This window comes from Mustela putorius, unplaced genomic scaffold (genome assembly GCF_011764305.1).
Source record: "Mustela putorius furo isolate JIRA1106 unplaced genomic scaffold, ASM1176430v1.1 tig00004033_pilon_pilon_pilon, whole genome shotgun sequence".
NCBI lineage: Eukaryota > Metazoa > Chordata > Mammalia > Carnivora > Mustelidae > Mustela > Mustela putorius.
The window spans coordinates 8052470-8070840 of NW_025422169.1; the positions used below are offsets into that span (position 1 = coordinate 8052470).

At 55.4% G+C, this 18371-nt stretch overlaps 2 protein-coding genes across 3 annotated transcripts in view; one reads left to right on the forward strand and one right to left on the reverse strand.

The window, feature by feature from the left end:
• Positions 1 to 11130: 11130 nt before the first annotated feature.
• Positions 11131 to 17777, reverse strand: LOC123389787 (basic proline-rich protein-like). Its single transcript, XM_045072355.1, has 3 exons — positions 17764 to 17777; positions 11482 to 13488; positions 11131 to 11398 (listed from the first exon to the last, which is right to left on the reverse strand). Exons 1-3 carry the CDS (start codon positions 17775 to 17777, stop codon positions 11131 to 11133), a joined length of 2289 nt encoding a protein of 762 aa, XP_044928290.1.
• Positions 11770 to 18371, forward strand: part of LARP4B (La ribonucleoprotein 4B) — a 90053-nt gene continuing 83451 nt past the window's right edge. Inside the window, exon 1 of one of the 2 annotated variants that reach the window (XM_045072366.1) lies at positions 11770 to 11855. The gene's annotated coding sequence lies outside the window, so the exon portion shown is untranslated. Of the gene's footprint in view, positions 12053 to 18371 lie in introns of both variants that reach the window. The other variant, XM_045072365.1, reaches the window with a different exon arrangement.

Here is an 18371-nt window from a genome sequence, read left to right on the forward strand (position 1 = left end):
CAGCCACTGCACGGGTCCAGTGCCGGGAACAGAGGAAGGGACAGGAAGGCCGGGGACAGGGAGCAAGACTGGCAAAGGGACTCATGGCTGTAGCCAAATAGGCCAGGTTTCTGGGCAAGACCGATTCCAGCAGGAAGTGGAGACAGAGACAGGGGCCGACGCTGCGGCCAAGACGGGCCCAGATGCCAGAACGCCCCTCACCCCACGGGCCATGGTGCCAGGTCCGGGCCCGGCCCCAGCACTGCTTGTGCAAACGCTTTCATCAGTGCTGCTTGGACTGAGAAGGAATCGTGTACACGAAGCAAAGTAAATAGTCCCGGGAACACGGGGGCCACGGGGGCCACTGACGCCCGTTCCTTCGGTGTCGCAGCACGTTTGAAGGTGTTGCGCGAAGTGTGGGAGGGAATCCCTCAAGCCCCTCCCCAGTCCCAGCTCACCCCCAACCCCTTTATGACTGTGCCAGACCCGGCTCAGGACAGCCCGTCCGTGCTCCCGGACACCGCTTTGCCCTGGCTGGGAATCAGTGCGGGGCCTGCACGGAGCTCCCGGGGCGAGGTCGGCGGGACTGAGGCGGACCCTGTGGGCTGCGTGGGAGCTGCTTGGGAATGGATGGGCTTCGGCTGGGGCCCGCCGAGCCGAGCGGCCCGACACCGGCATGTGTGCCTCCTGCCTCCACACCCGGGGCTGGGCCGTGTGCAAACTCGGGAGGGGTCAGACCCCAGAAGCCCCGAGCTTGCCTCCCCTCCCTGCAGAGTCAGAGCCCGCACAAGCTCGCAGAGCCGCGCGCCGAAACGGGACGCTGAGGATGCTGAGGCTCGGGCGACTCGTTGAAGGGTTTGAGGGGTGGGGGAGGCCCGGGAACTGCGGGGATAAAGGGGGCTGGGTGTGCGTGCTGCGGGCACGGTGGGGCTCGCTGGGGCTGCCCAGCTTTTCCTCCCATGCGGCCAGGCATTGCTAGCCCTACCGGCTCCTCGCGCATCGTCCGAACCGCCCCAGCGTCTCCGAGACCGGGGCGAGGGCGGGCTGTGTGCGGAGGCCGGGGCGCTCTTCCTGCCCTCTCGGAGCGGCCCTCTCTGCTTAGCAGACAAGGGGAGAGGCCGCAGGCTCGGTGCGGTTAGCTTTCTCCTGGGGTGCTTTCTGCGGGAGAAGACAGGGCCGGACCTCTTGTCTCGTAAAGGCCACATGTGAACGGTGTGTCAAGATACAGTACAAACCCGTGTCCCTAAGGGTGTTTCTGCTCCTGGGCTCAAACATCCCCCAGCACGCCTGTCCCAACAGACAGAAACACGCGCTCTGTGGCCCGAGGCTCGCACGCCCTTCCGCGCACCTGCCTCTCCCCGGAGAGCCTAGTGTGTGACCCAGCCTGACGCAGACCCGCACCCTCCGCTGCGAAACAGCACGGCCTTTGCTCCTTCCTGCTTAGTAAGTGAGCGTGGATGAGTCATTCAACCTTTGAGCCTGTTTCTTGAGCAGAAATACAATTAAAAGGAGAGGGTAATGCCGCCCTGCTGATTTCACGTCGACACGATGGTCCTGCGGACGGGGAGTGTGAGAACGCGACCTCACTGCAGGAGGTCACAGCACGCAGGGAAAGCAGCTTTGTGCCCTGAGGACGACCATCTCCAGCCCAGACGTTTTCAGGGTTGCGTTCTACCGAACACTTACTGAATCAATTCCATTTCAGCATATTCTCAGCCGAGACACAGGAAAGGAGGGAACGTCTCTCAGTTCATGTCAGGAAGCTCGTATTTCGTGGGCTAGTATCATCCTGACACCAAAGTCAGACAAAGACAGAACAAACATGGGGCCCCTGGGTGGCTCAGTGGGTTAAAGCCTCTGCCTTCAGCTCAGGCCATGATCCCAGGGTCCTGGGATCGAGCCCCGCATTGGGCTGGGAGCCTGCTTACCCGTTCTCTCTCTCTGCCTACCTGTGATCTCTGTCAAATAAATAGATAAAATCTAAAAAAAAAAAAAAAAAAAGACAGAACAAATGAAACAAAATAAAACCCCCCAAAGCCCTGTAGACCTCAAAAATGCAAATGCAAAAATTCATAACAAAATGGCACATAGAATTTGGCATCTATAAAAACAATTCCATACCTTGACCAGGCTTCTTTCCTGACCTTCTCCCTACCCCTTGGTATTTATACCTCTATTTTTTTTTTTTTTAAAGATTTTATTTATTTATTTGACAGAGAGAGAGATCACAAGTAGGCGGAGAGTCAGGCAGAGAGAGAGAGAGAAGCAGGCTCCCGCTGAGCAAAGAGCCCGATGCGGGGCTCGATCCCAGGACACTGAGATCATGACCCGAGCCGAAGGCAGCGGCTTAATCCACTGAGCCACCCAGGCGCCCCTATACCTCTATTTTTGACGTATTTTGTCTTCTGATTATTTGCCAAATGTCTCATCTCCCCCCAAATACTTCAGTGTTCTTGAGAACGCAGCCCCTATCACATGCAGTATTTCCTTTGTACGCCTACAAAAAATAAGCCTTTTGTTGTCTACCCTTTAACAAACACCACCGGGCTCAAGAGCAAAGCTGGGACTTGCCAGCGTTCAGTGGACGCTCCTGTTTCTCGGGGGGAGGGAGGGGAGCATATCGAGAAGAACCACGCTCGCCTGTGTGCCAGCAAGCGCGCCGGTCGCGGGTCTCGGGCCTGAGGGATCCTGATTTCAAGCACATCTGAAATAACGCGTGTCTTCATTCAGTAAAGGTTATGCAGCCAGGGCTGGACCTGCGGGTCCCTTTACTGTCTTCCTGCAGAAGCGGCGTTCTCTGAGCAAAGAGGTCTCAGTCTGACGGGACTTTATCAGAGGGCGATGTAGTAAGTCTCGTGAATTCTCTGTGTGGGAAGCTACCCGTCTTCCACTCTGCCACGAGAAACAAAGTACGGCATACTTAGAAATTGCGATTTAATCACATACTTAGAGATTTCAAAGTGAGGAAGGAAGGATGTGCCCACTGAGATAGAACTTACAGGGCATGCCGTATTTTCTTGTCTTTTTTTTCAAAGATTCTATTTGCCTATTATTTGAGAGAGAAAGAGAGAACATGAGAGCGCACAAGCCGTGGAGGGGGAGAAGCAGGCTCCCCGCTGAGCAGGACGCGATCCCAGAACCCGGGATCATGACCTGAGCCAAAGGCAGGTGCTGAACGACTGAGCCACCCAGACAACTCTAAGCCGTATTTTCTAACCGTTCCAGCTGGAGCCTTTAAACAGTGAATTCTACATGCGTAGATGGAGAACAATTCACTTCTACGCGTGTAGACAGAGAACGATCAGCTCATTTTACTCTTTTTGATAACATTGCTTCGAATGTTTCGGAAAAGCAAACAGTGCCATGGGCTGTGTGAAAATCCAGGAATAAGCCGCTGCTGTCTCTCCCCCACTCAGCTCAGTGGTTGACCAGTGCGTGGAAGGTGCGACCGCGGCAAGTCCTAAGTCGATTGAAATGTTGCACCTAGAATGAGCAAAAATAAACCAGGATAGAGGACATCAGAGAAAACCGGCACAGGGTAGGGGAAATACTATTTCACAAAACTTTAAAAATTTGTGGCAGGATATACACAACATAAAATTTACCGTTTTGACCACTTGGAAGTGGCATTAAGCCCCTTGACGGTGTGCTGCTTCCGTCACCACCATTGCACGAAAGTCTGGCCGGGCATGTGCGTGTGGTGTGTCGTGGGCTCTCATAGAAAATGTACTTTTTTTTTTTTTAAGATTTATTTATTTGACAGAGAGAGATCACAAGTAGGCAGTGAGGCAGGCTGAGCAGAGAGCCCGATGTGGGGCTTGATCCCAGGACCCTGAGATCATGACCCGAGCCAAAGGCAGAGGCTTTAACCCACGGAGCCACCCAGGCGCCCCGAAAATGTACTTTTTAAAAGATTTTATTTATTTATTTGACACAGAGAGAGCACGCATGCACAAGCAGGGGGAGTAGCAGGCAGAGGGAGAGAGAGAGAGAGAGAGAGAGAGAGACAGCAGACTCCCCGCTGAGCAAGAACCCTGACTGGGGGCTCGATCCCGGGACTCTGGGCTCATGATCTGAGCTGAAGGCAGGCACTTCACGGACTGAGTCACCCAGGCACTCCTTAAAATGTATTTTTTACTGTGGGTCATGGTTTTTTCAAAAAGCATGAAACCCACATAGGCTCACTCTTCTTCTGTGTTAAATGATAGAAATTTCATGAACTCTGGGACTCTAGCAGAGCTAAGCATGAGATGATTCTAAAGAAGAGGGTAAATTCAGGTATTTGACATAATGAAAAATTTGAAATACGTACCTGCTCTCATGTGTGTCCTGCCTTTGTTCCTAGAACGAAAGCACGGGGGTCGTACTCCGACCCAGGGAGATCCCCAGAGGTGGGGGGGAGGTTGGGAAGTGTTGTCCTGTATCGCTGAGAGTGAGGATGACGACGGGCAGAAATGTGCTGAGTGGCCTCCTGCGGTGGCAGCTGTGACCGAGATGCCCGTCTTTGTGTCCCGAGGAGACGCCAGTGTGTCACGCCGTGGATTAAGTGCGTCCTCCGTCTAATCAGAGTGACTGAGATTTCGCCAGAGGAAAGCACCGTTGTAATCATGCCGCCATGTGGAGAATTACAATCCCCCACTCTGGCGTGTGGGGTCTAAGGTTACGGAGTTGTCGGAGCAAACAAGGAGACAGAAGTAGGCATCGCCGTGCAGTGCAGGGAAAAGTGCAGCCGGTAAGAACTGCAGGTCCGCTGGGGTCCCCCCAGGGAGCAGAGCTGGGAACCAAGGCCGAAGCCTCCCGGAGGCTGGCGCGCGAGTTTGCCGCTGGGAGGACTTCCATTCGGCACACACTCACTGACGCCGGTGGCCGGGAAACGACTAGGATACAATCTGTAGACTGGCTCCTGCCTTTGCAGAGTTTATAAGGAGCCAAGAGACAGCACACAAGCGGCGTTTCTCTGCCTTGCCGCAGCAGCTGGTGTTACAGGCGCACCTTGAAGGACCGGGTCCCGCCGATGATGGGGTGAGGCAGGTATTCCGGGAAGGCTTCCCGGAGGAGGTGCACGCGTCTGCCTTCCGTCTGGGAAAGAACCGCTGACCACTTCCGGGAAGGAAGACAGGAACGACAGAAGGGGAAGCACACTGGGGCGCGGGCGGCTCAGCGGGCTTGGGGACTCCGGCTGGTCTATAATCAGGGGAGGGAGATGTCAAGGCCCGTCAGGCGGTCAGCAGGGGCCACACGTCTCTGATGACTGCACGGGGCGCCCATTTCAGAAGAGTGAGGCTGACAGTCTTCATTAGAGAAGTTTTGCGGGGAGAGGCCTGCCTCTCAGGAGACGTGTGGGAGCGCAGCCCAGGGCACCTGCTCCGTCCTCCGGGAGGGGCGGGGGCCACGCTCCAGCTGGGGCGGCGGCCCGGTACAATCAGGGGCGAAGCTGGTGGTCGCCGTGGGCACTCCAGGCTCAGGACACAGGCAGCCCGCCTCGCCGGGGCTTCCTCTCCCGTTGGGGATGTCTCTCATTTCTCAGCAGGCGGAGTGTCCACAGATGCTGGTTAAAAAGAGATGTCCAGTGTGCCAGGTCTCCAAGATGAAAATGTTCCCATTAATTTAAAAAAAGTTTATTTAGCCCAGTTCTCTGCCTGAAACATCCAGCAAGTGTCTCCAAACGTGTCTCATCAACTCCTCCTTCGTTTGGCTCAGGTCTCCTGGACAGGAGAATAGTGGGGCAGCCAGTCGTGGTGGAAATGCGGTCTTTTCTGGGACCTGGAGGCGGCGAGGCTCCATGCAGCTCAGCTATCCCAGACCACCTCCGCTGGAAACGGCAAGAATTTAAGCTGCGGTTCCCGCCAGTGTCCTCCGTCCGCCCTGATGGAGCCGCTTTCCAAGGAAGCGTGCATCCAACCACAGGAGCCTCGAAGGACCAACCTGGGTCTTCACCGTGGCTTTCCACAGAGGAGCTAGACTGAAACTGCATGGAAGTTTCTCAGACCCTTTCTCGAGGTAGGGCCTCTCTTCTCAGAATTTCCGTGCTCCCGTAAGCCCCACACCTCCCCTAGCAGCCCACAGTTGTGCGACTCCCCCTTCTCCTGCTCCCTGCCCCAAGGCCTCCCAGCCCTGGGCGGGGGGCGCTAACACCCACAGCCACCGGCCCAGCCTCTGCAGGGGAAGACGTGGGGGTCTCGCCGGACAATGTTCCAGAAGGCCCTGGCGCAGCCTGGGAAGAAGTCCTCTCCCGCTGCTTTTGAGCAGAACATGCTTCTGGGTTATGCCCAGACAGTGACTTGGAACCTTCCATCTCACCCCCACAGTTTTGTTATCGTGGGGGAATTTAAACACCTCCAGGAGTGGGGAGGAGTTTGGGGAGCCCCTACACGAGGGGTCTATCCTGGAGCTTGGACAGCGGCCTCCCCGCTGGCCTCTGTTCCCACTGACCACCTCCCTATCTGATGATCTGGAAGGAGATCTGAGACGTCAGGTCATGCCGCTCCCCGAGGCTTCAGTACTACCTCCAAGAGCAGATCTCGCCTTTGCCGAGTTCCCGACTCACAGACACGTCGCAGCACTTCGTACCCTACACCTAGACTTACCGAGTCAGCTTCGGTCGCACTCTCTGTGCGTGGGAGTTCCGACCGCGTCCACCATTGCAAACGTCACTGTGACGGAGCAGCTGGGGTGGGGTCACACACTGCATTCACTTGTCACGTCTCCTCTGTTGCCTTTGATTTGGAAAAGTCCCTCAACCTTTCACTGTCATTTATGACCTTGATATTTTTGAGGATCAGGGGCCCATTGTTTTGTTTATGTCTTTGCTTTAAATTCGTGATTGTTTATTAGTTTTTGCACTTTCAGCAGGAAGGCCACATAGCTGAGGTCATGTCCCCTGACATTAGGAGGCCACCATTATTGGGGATGCCAACTTTCAACCCTTGAGTCACATGAGGTCCCCATGTGTATCCGCTGGAAACACACCCTGTCCCCCTTGAAATGACCGAAGCGTGCGCAGTTAGGGAGCTGTGAAATGGCAGCATAACTCGTCCCTCAAGAGCCTCCCCCAGTGACGTCAGCCTTCCCGGATGACTCCTGCCCGGACCCCATGACAGCCGCATGGGACTTGTGAAATCACTCCTTTTCGATGTCTCAGTCAGCTTACTGTAAAGAAAAGCTTTCTCTTTTCCTTCCTCATCTTTAGTATTTTTTTTTTTTTACTTACCATGTATTTGCATTTCCTAGTATGAACTCATGCGTTCTTCCCCACCCCCACATGTTCTCATGTATTACTGTCCTATTCCTTCAGACACTACCACTAATTTGACTAAGCTAGTTCCTTATTATATTTCTATTCGGGTGACTTTTTGGGGACAGAGCTCCACCAAAGCTTAACACCTTTTTTGAGTCCCCTCTCGCCTCTTAGTAAAATCTCGACTCACTGTCAAATCCAAATATCCAAATCCCTCAACCCCTGGGGTTCTTCCTTCCTTGCGTCTTGGGGTCCTGTGCCCTCCACACACCTCACCAACTTGACTTTTTGCCTTGCTGTGCTCAAATACTTCTGCTTTGACCTGGACTGGCCTCCCCCCCTTGCCAGGGTGCTTCCCTGCAGCCTCTCCACTCCGGTCTCGTGGGCCTTGGCTCACTTCTCACTCAGATTCCCCCTGCAAGTGGGCCCTGGCCCCTCCAGTGCTCGGCTCCCCCAGGTGCAGGTCCATGCACGCAGCGGGGGAACCTTTCCCGCACGGTCCCTGACTGCCCGTCCACCTGCTGTGTCCCCAGCACTTAGCACAGCCCTGGACGGGAAGCAGGTGCCTGGTGAGGACTTGTTTAACTTAATAAGTGAATAGTTCTAAATCATTAGGAATAAAGCTTGAGCATTGTGGCTAAGCCACAAATGAGTTCCCTAACGTAGAGGTGACTTTTGATGGTGCTGTACACAATGGAGAAAAAGTGTTTATTTTTCACAGAAAATGCCGGGAGAATAAAAGATATTTCGGCCTTTACTCGGAGAAAAATATGTTGTTGTTTTTGATTGGGCAATTCAGCAGACATTAGGGAGGTCTTAGGCACCCCTCCTCCCCACCACACACACACACACACACACACACACACACAACTAGATACCACAGATGGTTTCTACCTGTGCAACTGGCCACTGTCAGGCCTGACCGGCACGTCCGTGGCAAATTCTAGCAGTGTTGACAGAGCGATGAATACAGCACTATGACGACCCGGAAAGGAAACCAACCGTCAAAAAAGAAAAGGTTTAAATGGTTGACATTTGAGCAGTACCTTGAAAACAAAGCCTGATTTTACCAGAAGTGGAGGGGAGATGGACAGCCAGGCAGAGGGCAGAGAACAGATGTGTGTCTGTGTGTGTGTGTGTCTGTGTGTGTGTGTCTCTGTGTGTGTCTGTGTGTGTCTGTGTGTGTGTGTGTGTATGTCTGCTCTTTCCTTAAAAGGACTGTCAGGGACGCCTGGGTGGCTCAGTCGGTCAAGCCTCTGCCTTTGGCTGAGGTCATGATCCCGGGGGAGCCTGCTTCTCCCTCTGTCTGCCACTCCCCCTGCTTGTGTTCTCTTGGCTCTGACAAGTCAATAAAATCTTTTTAAAGGGAGTGTCAGTAAATGGTACCATCCTACCGTGGAGAGCCCGTGCTTCACTCCGTGACACACCCAGTGTCTCTCCCAGAGTCCGGGGCATGTGATGAAGGTCAGGTGTCCGACCCCAGGGCAGGGAAAGAGATGCAAGGAAACAGCCGCACTGAGGACCAATTTGTGAAGGGCCTTCTGCTCCATAAAACACAACCTGGACTTGACCCTCCATGGCCATCATCAGCGGAGGACGGCAGGGAGGGTTTCTAAGGAGATGTGTGTTGGCGCCGGGAGTGGGGGGTGAACAGATGTGAAACAGAGACCAGCCGCCATGCTATTAAATCAGGAGAGAGCAAACAGGAAGCGAAACCATCCCAACGGGGAGGAACGATTTTTTAGGCGGGATAGGTAGAACTTGTAACTGTATGACATGGGAAGTGAGGGGGACCATGGGTTGAGAAATTTACACTGAAATTTTTTTTTTTAAATTGATCTTATCTTTCTAAGCAGAAATGCCATAAAAATGTGTTTTGTGTTATAACCTCACGTTCCAAGGTGAAAATGGGTGTTTCTTTTGAAACACAGGTGAAAAAAAAAACCAAACAAAAAACCAAAAACAAAACAAAAACAACACAGGGGTGCCTGCTTGGCTCATTGGGTTAAGTGTCTGCCTCTGTGCAGGTCATGATCTCAGGGTCCTGGGATTGAGCCCCTGGTCTGGGCTCCCTGCTCAGTGGGGATCTGCTTCTCTCTCTCCCTCTGCCCATCCCCCTCGCTCATGTTCTCTCTCTCTCCCTCACTCTCAAATAAATAAGGTCTTTAAAAAAAAAAACCCACAAAAAACAAAGGGGAATTGGGGCGTCTGGGTGGCTCAGTGGGTTAGGCCGCTGCCTTCGGCTCAGGTCATGATCCCAGGGTCCTGGGATCGAGTCCCGCATCGGGCTCTCTGCTCGGCAGGGAGCCTGCTTCCCTCTTTCTCTCTCTCTGCCTGCCTCTCTGCCTACTTGTGATCTCTCTCTGTCAAATAAATAATAAAAATAAATAAATAAATAAAATCTTAAAAAAAAAAGGGGGAATAAAAACCCAGTTTTTCTTTTATTGTGTAAATTTTATTTGTATTTTCACTGCAGCACAGTTCACTTTCAGCGTGATATTAGTTTCAGGGGTACAATGTAGTGATTCAACACGTCCATCCACCGCCTGGTGCTCCTGCCTCCCCACCACCCAGTCGCCCATCCCCCACCATCTCCGTGCTGCTGACCAGCAGTGGGAGCTTCACAGTGAAGAGTCTGTTTCTTGGTTTGTCTTTTTTCTCTGTTTGTCTGTTTTGTCTCTTAAGCTCCACATCTCAGTGGAATCATATGGTGTTTGCCTTTCTCCGACTGGCTTACTGCATTTAGCCTAGTACCCTTCCGCTCCATCCGTGTTTGTGCAAATGGCTAGATTTCGGTCTTTCCGATGGCTGAGTAATACCCCACTGCACCCAGACCACGTCTCTTCATCCATTCATCTGTCAGGAGACACTTGGGCTCTCTCCACAGTCTGGGTGTTGCGGACATTGCTGCTGTGAACATTGGGGTGCAGGTGTCCCTTCAGATCACTCTGCTTGTATCTTTCGGGATAAAGACCCAGTAGTGCGATTGCTGGGGTGTAGGGTAGCTCTACCTTTAACTCCCTGAGGACCCTCCACACTGTCTTCCAGAGCCGCTGCACCGGCTTGCATTCCACCAACACTGCAGGAGGGTCCCCCTTCTCTGCATCCGGGCCAGCACCTGCTGTTCCTGGTGCTGCTGATTTTAGCCCAACAGGTGTGAGTGGTATCTACAAAGAGCCAGTTTTGACTGAAGAAGGATCACACTGTGTGAGTACCAAAGAGGAGATGTCATTTCAGTATAAAGATGTCATTTCAATAGGAAGTATTCTCGGATCGCTTAGGTTACTGACCTTTTCCGTAATTTAGGAAATTATCTATGTGTCAAAATGTCTGCTTGAATGTTGACACAGGCAAAAACGGTGGAAGTCTACCACCAGCTTTGTAGAGTTCCCCATCTTCCCAAGGTGGTCTGCAGCGCTGAGTTCAGCCGTGGGGAGGAGGGGTCCGGGCCCAGGAGTGGACAAGTGCCGGGAAGCAGGCCCGTGGCACTGACAAGGGCCCCCCGACCCGCCAGTCCTCTCCGGAAGGGAGCTCCCAATGCTCGATGTCCGCGCTCTCCGCACTGCGGGACGCTCCACTCTTCCTGCCCGTTACGAAGTCATTACAACGATTTTACTTTTTAATTTACTTAAAAAAAGATTTTTATTTATTTGCAGAGATCACAAGCAGGCAGAGAGAGAGAAAGAGAGATTGAGAGAGAGCGAGAGGGAAGCAGGCCCCCGACCAAGCAGAGAGCCCGATGCGGGGCTCGACCCCAGGACCCTGAGATCATGACCTGAGCCGAAGGCAGCGGCTTAACCCACCGAACCGCCAGGCACCGCCCCCCCTTTTAGAATATTTTTATTTATCTAAAATGATTTAAAATATCATTATTTAGCCTGTGAGCTTTCTTGCCACTTGGATGTGACAACGTATCAAAGGGGCGCGGGGTCTGGGGTGTGTCGCGGCCCCGGCCTGACCCTGATTCCGCGGGGAGGTGGGAGGCGCGGCCCCGGGGTCGTCGGGGTTGGCTCGCGGTGCCGGGAGTGGAGGCAGGGGTGTGGCGTGTGCGGGTCTCTGCCCCGCGGGAAGGGGGCGGGGGGCGCGGTCCCGGTGGGAGGGCGGGGGTCGGGGGGTGTCTGCCGCTGCCCCAGGAGGGCGGGGGCCGCAGTCCCGGGGTCCAGGACGCGGAGGGTGCGGTCCCTAGGGCCGGGGGAGCGGGTGCGGCGGCCGCCGGCAGACGGGTACCGCGGAGGCCGGTCCACGCCGCGCAGGCCGGTCCACGCCGCGCAGGGTCGCCGGCTCGGGTCGCAGCAGGGGCGGCGAGGGCGGCGGGGCGGGGCCGGGAGGCGTGCGCGGGGTGGGGCGGGGTTGCGTGCGCGCCCGCGCCAATCACAAGCGCCGCCGGGAGGGGCGCGCGCACGGAAGGGCCGGGAAGCGGAGGGGCGGGGCGGGCGGCGCGCGCAGCCAATCGGGACGCCGCGCCGCCCTGACGAGAGGCTCTCCCGGGCTCCGAGCGCCCGTCGGCAGGCCGCGGCGCGGAGGGCGCGGGCGCGCGGGCGCGCGCGCGCGGAGGGCGGGACTTCCGCCGAGCCCCGGAAGCGGGAGCTGTGTGTTCTGCTGCGAACGGGAAGGAGCGTTGGGGCGCCGGAGTCGCGAGGTTGAGACATTTTCGGGCCCGAAACGGGAAGGAGCCGCCGCCGCCCGCCGCCCGCCCGCGCCGCGCCGCCCCCGCCGCTCGTCCGGGCCGGCCGCGCCCTCCCCGCCCCTCCCTCTCGGCCCGTCCGCGGGTGGCGCGGTCGCCGGGCTCCGGGGCTGCGGCGGTCGGCGGCCGGGCGGCGGCGGCGCTGCTGACAGGTGAGCGCGGCGGGCCTCGGTGCCCGCGCTCCCCGCTGCTGCGGCCGCCGCCCGGGCCCGCGCCGCGCCGCCTGTCACGGGCCGCCATCTTCCCGGCGGACGCGGCGCGCGGAGAGCGGGCCGGACGGGGCGGCGGCGGGCAGGGCCGGGCCGCGGGGCGCGGGGCGGCGGCGGGGCGCGGGGCGGGACCGGGCGGGGTCGGGGGCCGGGGTCGGGGTCTGGGGCCGGGGTCTGGGTCGGGGGCCGGGGTCGGGGGCCGCGCCGCGCCGCCGTCCGCCCGCACTGCGGAGGCCTCGCCCTGCCCTGCGCGCGGGGGCCCGGCCCGGCGGCCGTCCGGGCGGGGAGGGACGGGGTCACGGGGACCAGGAAGTGCGGCTCCTGCGGTCCGGGCGTGTCCGGCCGCCCGCGTCCTCCTGTCGGGCGGCTGCGGGCGAGGCGGGCTCCGGAGGCGCCGGAGGAGCGGGGTCGGGGGCGCGGGGTGCGGGCGGGTCAGCGGCGTCCCGGCGGCGGCCGTCGGGCGCGGCCCGTCCGTGGGAACTTCCCGTCGGCGCGGTTCGCGCTCCGTCCGGCGCCGGCGGCCGCGCTTCTGGACGCGCCGCGCGGGAGCCCCCGGGAGGGCTTCGGGGCGTCCGGCCGCGGGCTGTGCGTCCCGCCGCGGGCTGTGCGTCCTGCGGCCAGGGCACGTTCCGAGCCGCGGGCGGCCGGGCGGGCCGCAGGGCTTTCCTGCGGGCGGCGAGGCCGGCGGCGGCCTGCGGACCAGCGTCGGTGGCGTCCGGGGGTCCCCTCGGGGCTGCGGGTTCTCCTGCCGCCGCGCTCCGCCGCGAGAGGGACGCGCCGCAGTCGGGCCCGGGTCGTTTGCCGGCGGGGAGGGAAGGACGAGGTCCCCGTCCCGGGCTCTGCCCTCGCGGGCGCGGTCGCCCGACTTGCCGCGGCCGCTCCGTCCGGGCCGCAGCCCCGCCGCTGGCACGGGTCGACCCGCGGCGGCCGCCCGGCCTTCCCCGCGGGCCGCGCAGGAGCCGCCGTCGCGGGAGCCAGGCTGCGAGCGCCCGTCCGCCGCGGTGCGCTGCGGGGCCGGAGGCCTCGGGCCGGCCGGGCGGGGACCGCTGGCCTCGGTCCGACGCTCGCCCGCGGCCAGAAGCGCGGTTGGCCCCGCTCCGGAGCAGGGCCCGAGCTCGCTGGCCGGCACCGAGGCGTCTTCCTGCTCGGCAGGGACCGGTCCTCTCGGGGCCGCGCTTTCCTCGTCGTCTCGCCCGGGGTCGGCCTCGCGGGGCCGCCGTGCCCCCGTCCCTGGTGCCGTCCCCGCCTGCTTGTACGGCCGCGCTGTCCCCGACCCCTGCGGGCGCCGCGGGCCGCCCCGCTGTCCCCGTTCTGCCCGCCGTGCCCGTGCCGGCGGGTGGACGGCGCCTGCCGGGCTCGCTGGCCGCTCGGTCGCCTGCCTTTGCGCAGGGGAAGCGGGATCCGAGGCTCAAGTGTGCAGGTCGAGAAAGGGGCTGCCCGGTTGCAGTGGGAGCCGGAGAGAAAATGGGGCTGACCAGCTGGTCGGTGAGTGGGCTTCGGGAAGAGCGGCTGACCCTGGCCGCGCGGGGACGGCCGCGCTTGACTTTACGCAGGGCTCCGGGCTTGTGCTTTCTTTGATGTTTTTATGTTTTTGAAGAGTTTGTGTATTTGGCAGCCAGAGACCGCAAGAGCAGAAACAAGCAGAGGCCGTGCGAGAGGGAAGGCAGGCTCCTGGCTGAGCGGGCTCCGTCCAGGACCCCGCACCATGACCCGCCCCAGCCGGTCGCTGAGCCCCCCAAGGCCTCCCAGGGACTGTGCTTTAAAAACAGTTGGGAGTTGGAGAATTTATGGAACTTCATATGACTTCCACTAATAAGCACAGGTTTTGACAAATACATATTCAAACTGTGCGGAAACAGTCTCGTGGCTTGTTTTTGCGAAGCCGTCTTCAGGGATGGTAACACACGGTTCTGAAACGCACAGTGCAAGTCGGGAGCCGCAGGTTGTGAACGGTCATAGGTAAGCAGCGCCTGCAAGGAGCCCCAAGACTGTGAGTGGATCTGCAACAGTTTGACAAGTTTTCCAGGGGGAGACCTGAGGGCCTGTTACCAGTGGGAAGTGGGTGCGGCCCGCTCCTTCCACTGTTACTTCCACGGAACGCTGCAGGTCATACTTTCCGTCCCGATAAGTAGCATTATTATTTAGGCCTTCTAATTTTAGTAACATGCTATCTTTTTTTCCTTTTTTTTTTTTTAGATTTTATTTATTCGACAGAGAGATCACAAGCAGGCAGAGAGGCAGGCAGAGAGAGAGGAGGAAGCAGGCTCCCCGCTGAGCAGAGAGCCCAATGGGGGGTAGATCCCAGGACCCTGGGATGGTGACCTGAGCCGAGGGCAGAGGCTTAACCCACTGAGCCACCCAGGCGCCCCTAACGTGTGCTATCTTTATGATGGTCCCTCGAGATTGTTAAAAGCTGTGTAGATAAAGGATACTTGGAATGCTATTCATAGTGTCTTCGTGTTAAAGGCACGAGCGAGTATTAAATATGCTTTCAGAACCCCTGCTTGTAGTCCTGCAGACTTCTCTCATACTTAAGGATTTTTTCAGATAGGTAAAGGCAAGAGAATCTCAGTATATTCTTGTAATTCGTCCTACAAGGCCATTGACTCAACAGTTTTCTAATGGACAGAAGAAAACAAACACTGAGGTTTGTTTTTATGGAAAATGCATGGTTAGAAACAGAAACTTGCTGGGCATTCCTGCTTATGCTGTTCTGTAAGATTTTATTCCTGTGAAGAGTTCTCTTTTCTGTAAGAGCTCATTTTAGAGTCCGCAGTCAACGAGGCCCTGCCTTTGAGCGCGCAGCTCACCAGATCTGATTTGGGTTCAGTTCAGTTCAGGCTGTGCCGCTCGGTGTTGCACTTGTTGGTGTCCCTGGAGCGACTCCGCTCCTCCTGCAGTTCTCGGGGTTGGAAATTGAATTTCTTTATAGGAATTTTGAACTGTAAAGTGGAAAGTTTAGGTTCTTTTATTAGAAGGAAGAGAACTCCAATGTGGAAATGATTTTTTCCCCAGTGTTCCAACACTTTATTTTTCCTGCACGTGTCTTTAACCTCAGGAACAGCTAAGAGAAGTGTTAAGTCAGCTCATACTTCTTCCGTTCCTGTCTTCCCTCACCCCAGAACTCCTTCTGTCCCTTTGATACTTTTTTCCTCCCTTTGATACTTTTTTTTTAAAGATTTTATTATTTGTTTGACACAGAGAGATCACAAGTAGGCAGAGAGGCAGGCAGAGAGAGAGGAAGAAGCAGACTCCCCGCTGAGCAGAGAGCCCGATGCGGGACTCGATCCCAGGACCTGAGATCATGACCTGAGCTGAAGGCAGAGGCTTAACCCACTGAGCCACCCAGGTGCCCCTCCTTTGATACTTTCATAAACTATCTTTTCACCATTTTTCTGTGAATCCCTCATAGCTTAGTTAATAAGGGCTGCTGCTGAGTGATGCCAACACTTTCATGTCCTCTCTCGCGGTTCGGTTTTTTTCTTCAGTGTCCTTCCTGCTTCCCTGATAGTGAGACCTAGGTCACAGAGTGCATTGTAGAACACTAGGACATTTTGTATTTAAGTCACATTTGAAAGCGTGCTACTTAATTTTTAGAGGGAGTTTAATAATCATTGAGATGAGACTTAGTTTTCACTGAAAGTGTTCTTAATGGAATTTGGGATGCATATGTATGGGCTTAAAAACTTAAAATTAGGATAGTATTTATTTGTGTGATAAAGTGCCTTTTTTATGTGCAACATACCATTTTACTCAAACTGCGGCCAGAGCTTGCTTTACAGGCATATCCTGATTGCTAAGCCCTTGTAAAAACTCCTCCGTGACTGTCCCCTGTCTAAATGAGAGACGCCCAGGGGCCCTGCTCCAGGGGCCTTGGCCTTTCTGCCTCCTCCTTGCTGGCTGGGCTGCCTTCCTTTGGCCTAAGCTGACCACGGCCTCTCCCTCGGAAGCGTGGAGTTGCAAGTGCTGTTGCCTGTGCTCCCCGTTTCTCTGGTTGAGATGGAATCTTTTTTTTTTTTTTTTTTTTTTTTTTTTTTTTTTTACTTCTTCGCTCTTTAATCCATCTTTATAAGGGTATTTCAGGAGTCCTTCAGAATCCTTGCCTTAATTTCTAAGGTTGTGCTTAGTGCTTTGCTTTGCTGTTTCTGTAGTAGCTCAGGCACAGCCCCTAATGAATTAATGTAAGCTCCTCTGGGTGAGATCTCTTTTGTTTGTGACCTCTTTGGGCAGCTTAGGTCCAGGTGCACTATACAGATCTTCTCGACTTGTGATAGGTTATGTCCCGGTAGACCTACTGAAGGCTGAAAATACTAAGTTGAAAGTGGATTTCATGCACCTGACCTAGAGTATCACAGCTTAGCCTTGTTGGCTGTAAACGGGCTCAGAGCACTTACATTAGCCTGCACTTAGGGCAGAATCTTCTAACACAAAGCCCATTTGTTTATGAAGTGTTGAGTATCTGTCTCCTGGAATTCACTGAACACTGTACTGAAAGTGACAGAATGGTCGCATGGGTGCAGGACGGTAGTCAGTGTATCGCAGCTGTCACTCCTCTGATCTAGGGGCTCACTGGGAGCAAGATTGAAATTCAGAGTTTGAGGCCCGGTTTCCACTGAGTGTGTATTGCTTTTGCACCATTGTGAAGTTGAAAAATTGTAAGTCCAGCCATCGAAGGTTGGAGACCCATTTGTAGATGTTTAGTAAACTTTGCTCAACCAGCTGGAAAAAGGTGTGTCTGAAGACATCTCTCATTTTGGTTGTAGGGAAATGATCGGCAGATTGTACAGTTGCACGCCTTTGTAAACAAACATAAAAATCTTCACTCGAAATGATTGCAGTAGTGCACAGTTATACAAAATAGACAAAATATTAGTGATTTGATAGTGGTATCTAGTGCATGCTGTGAATTGGATGGAGTCATTTAATCATGTGACCTAGATTGTTCCCTTTCTCAGTCTTTAAAAACTTGCCCCCTTTTAATAAAAAATGTTTCTTGGCTTTAAAGTTAAAGCAGATTGTATTAACCTAGAACAAATCAATTACAATACACAAAAATTAAATTTATTTATTTACTTCTTACAAGATTTTAAAAATTTATTTGGCAAGAGAGAGACACAGCAAGAGAGGGAACCCAAGGAGGGGAAGTGGCAGAGGGAAAAGCAGGCTTCCCGCTGAAGAGGGAGCCTAATGCAGGGCTCGATCCCAGGACCGTGGGATCATGACTTGAGCCAAAGGCAGACACTTAATGACTGAGCCACCCAGGCACTCTGGGAATGTATTTTTAAACTTCAGTGGATTTTTCCATTTTTCATTTCCTGTAGAGAGTCTTCGCTTCAGGATTTGGTAGGACCGAAAGGCAAGAGGTTGTGCCTTCCTTGAGCAGGTGTTTTTGATCAGTGAGACACTAGCGGTACGAAGACAAACGATGCGGGAACTTTTCACTAAGGCTCCTGGTCTACAAGGGATTAGAAAAGTGGGATGTTTTATTTGAAGGAAAGCAGGCAGGCATTTGGATTCTTGAAGCTTCCATCCCCAACACTTACTGACGGCTCTCAGCACCACGCTCCCTCGAGTGGTCTCGCTCTTACTGCAGCGCACACTCCTCCCGTCCCTGCCTTGTTTTTCTCTGTAGCGCTTCCTACATTATGACGTACCATGTCATTTCCATAGGTCGTGTATGGTCTGTCTTCCGGGGCTTGAATTAACTCTGTAAGCTTGAGGGTTTCTATTCTGTTCGTGGACAGGAACCCAGGCCTCTCAGTGGTACAGAGTATTCACCAAATAATTCAGGAATACATCTGGGGGCTAGAGTGGTGAACAAAAGGGATGGATTGCCCTGCTTTTTGGAGCTCATGGGCCACAGGGCAGGTGGATGACCAGATAACCTCGTATGAGAGCCATACGTTGTGCTGGCCTTGTGGGCCTCGCGGGGCCGCGGGGCTCCGGAAGGAAGAGTGTGGTGGGGCAGAGTCAGCCTGCGGGACAGGATGCCTGTCAGCGATCCCCGTGCAGGGACGCGGGCGAGTACTCGGAGTGAGGCTCAGTGAAGGAGGGCGGTCAAGGTAGCCGCTGGATCGTATAGAATGTGAGACGTCTTTGTGTAGGTGAGAAGTTCTCTCTGTATCCCAAGAACAGTGGAAAGCGCTTGGAGGGTTTTCAGCAGGAGAATTACATGCCCAGAATTGCCATTTGAGGTGATTAGCTGGCTTTGTGGAGAGTGACACGAGAGGAAGGAGAGGGCACACACGGGCGGGCGTTCCGC

Coding starts and splice junctions, on each gene's coding strand:
- LOC123389787 (XM_045072355.1), bottom strand. Junction 11,399..11,481: donor CGAGCCGGCGACCCTGCGCG/GCGTGGACCGGC, acceptor CCCCGGCCCTAG/GGACCGCACCCTCCGCGTCC.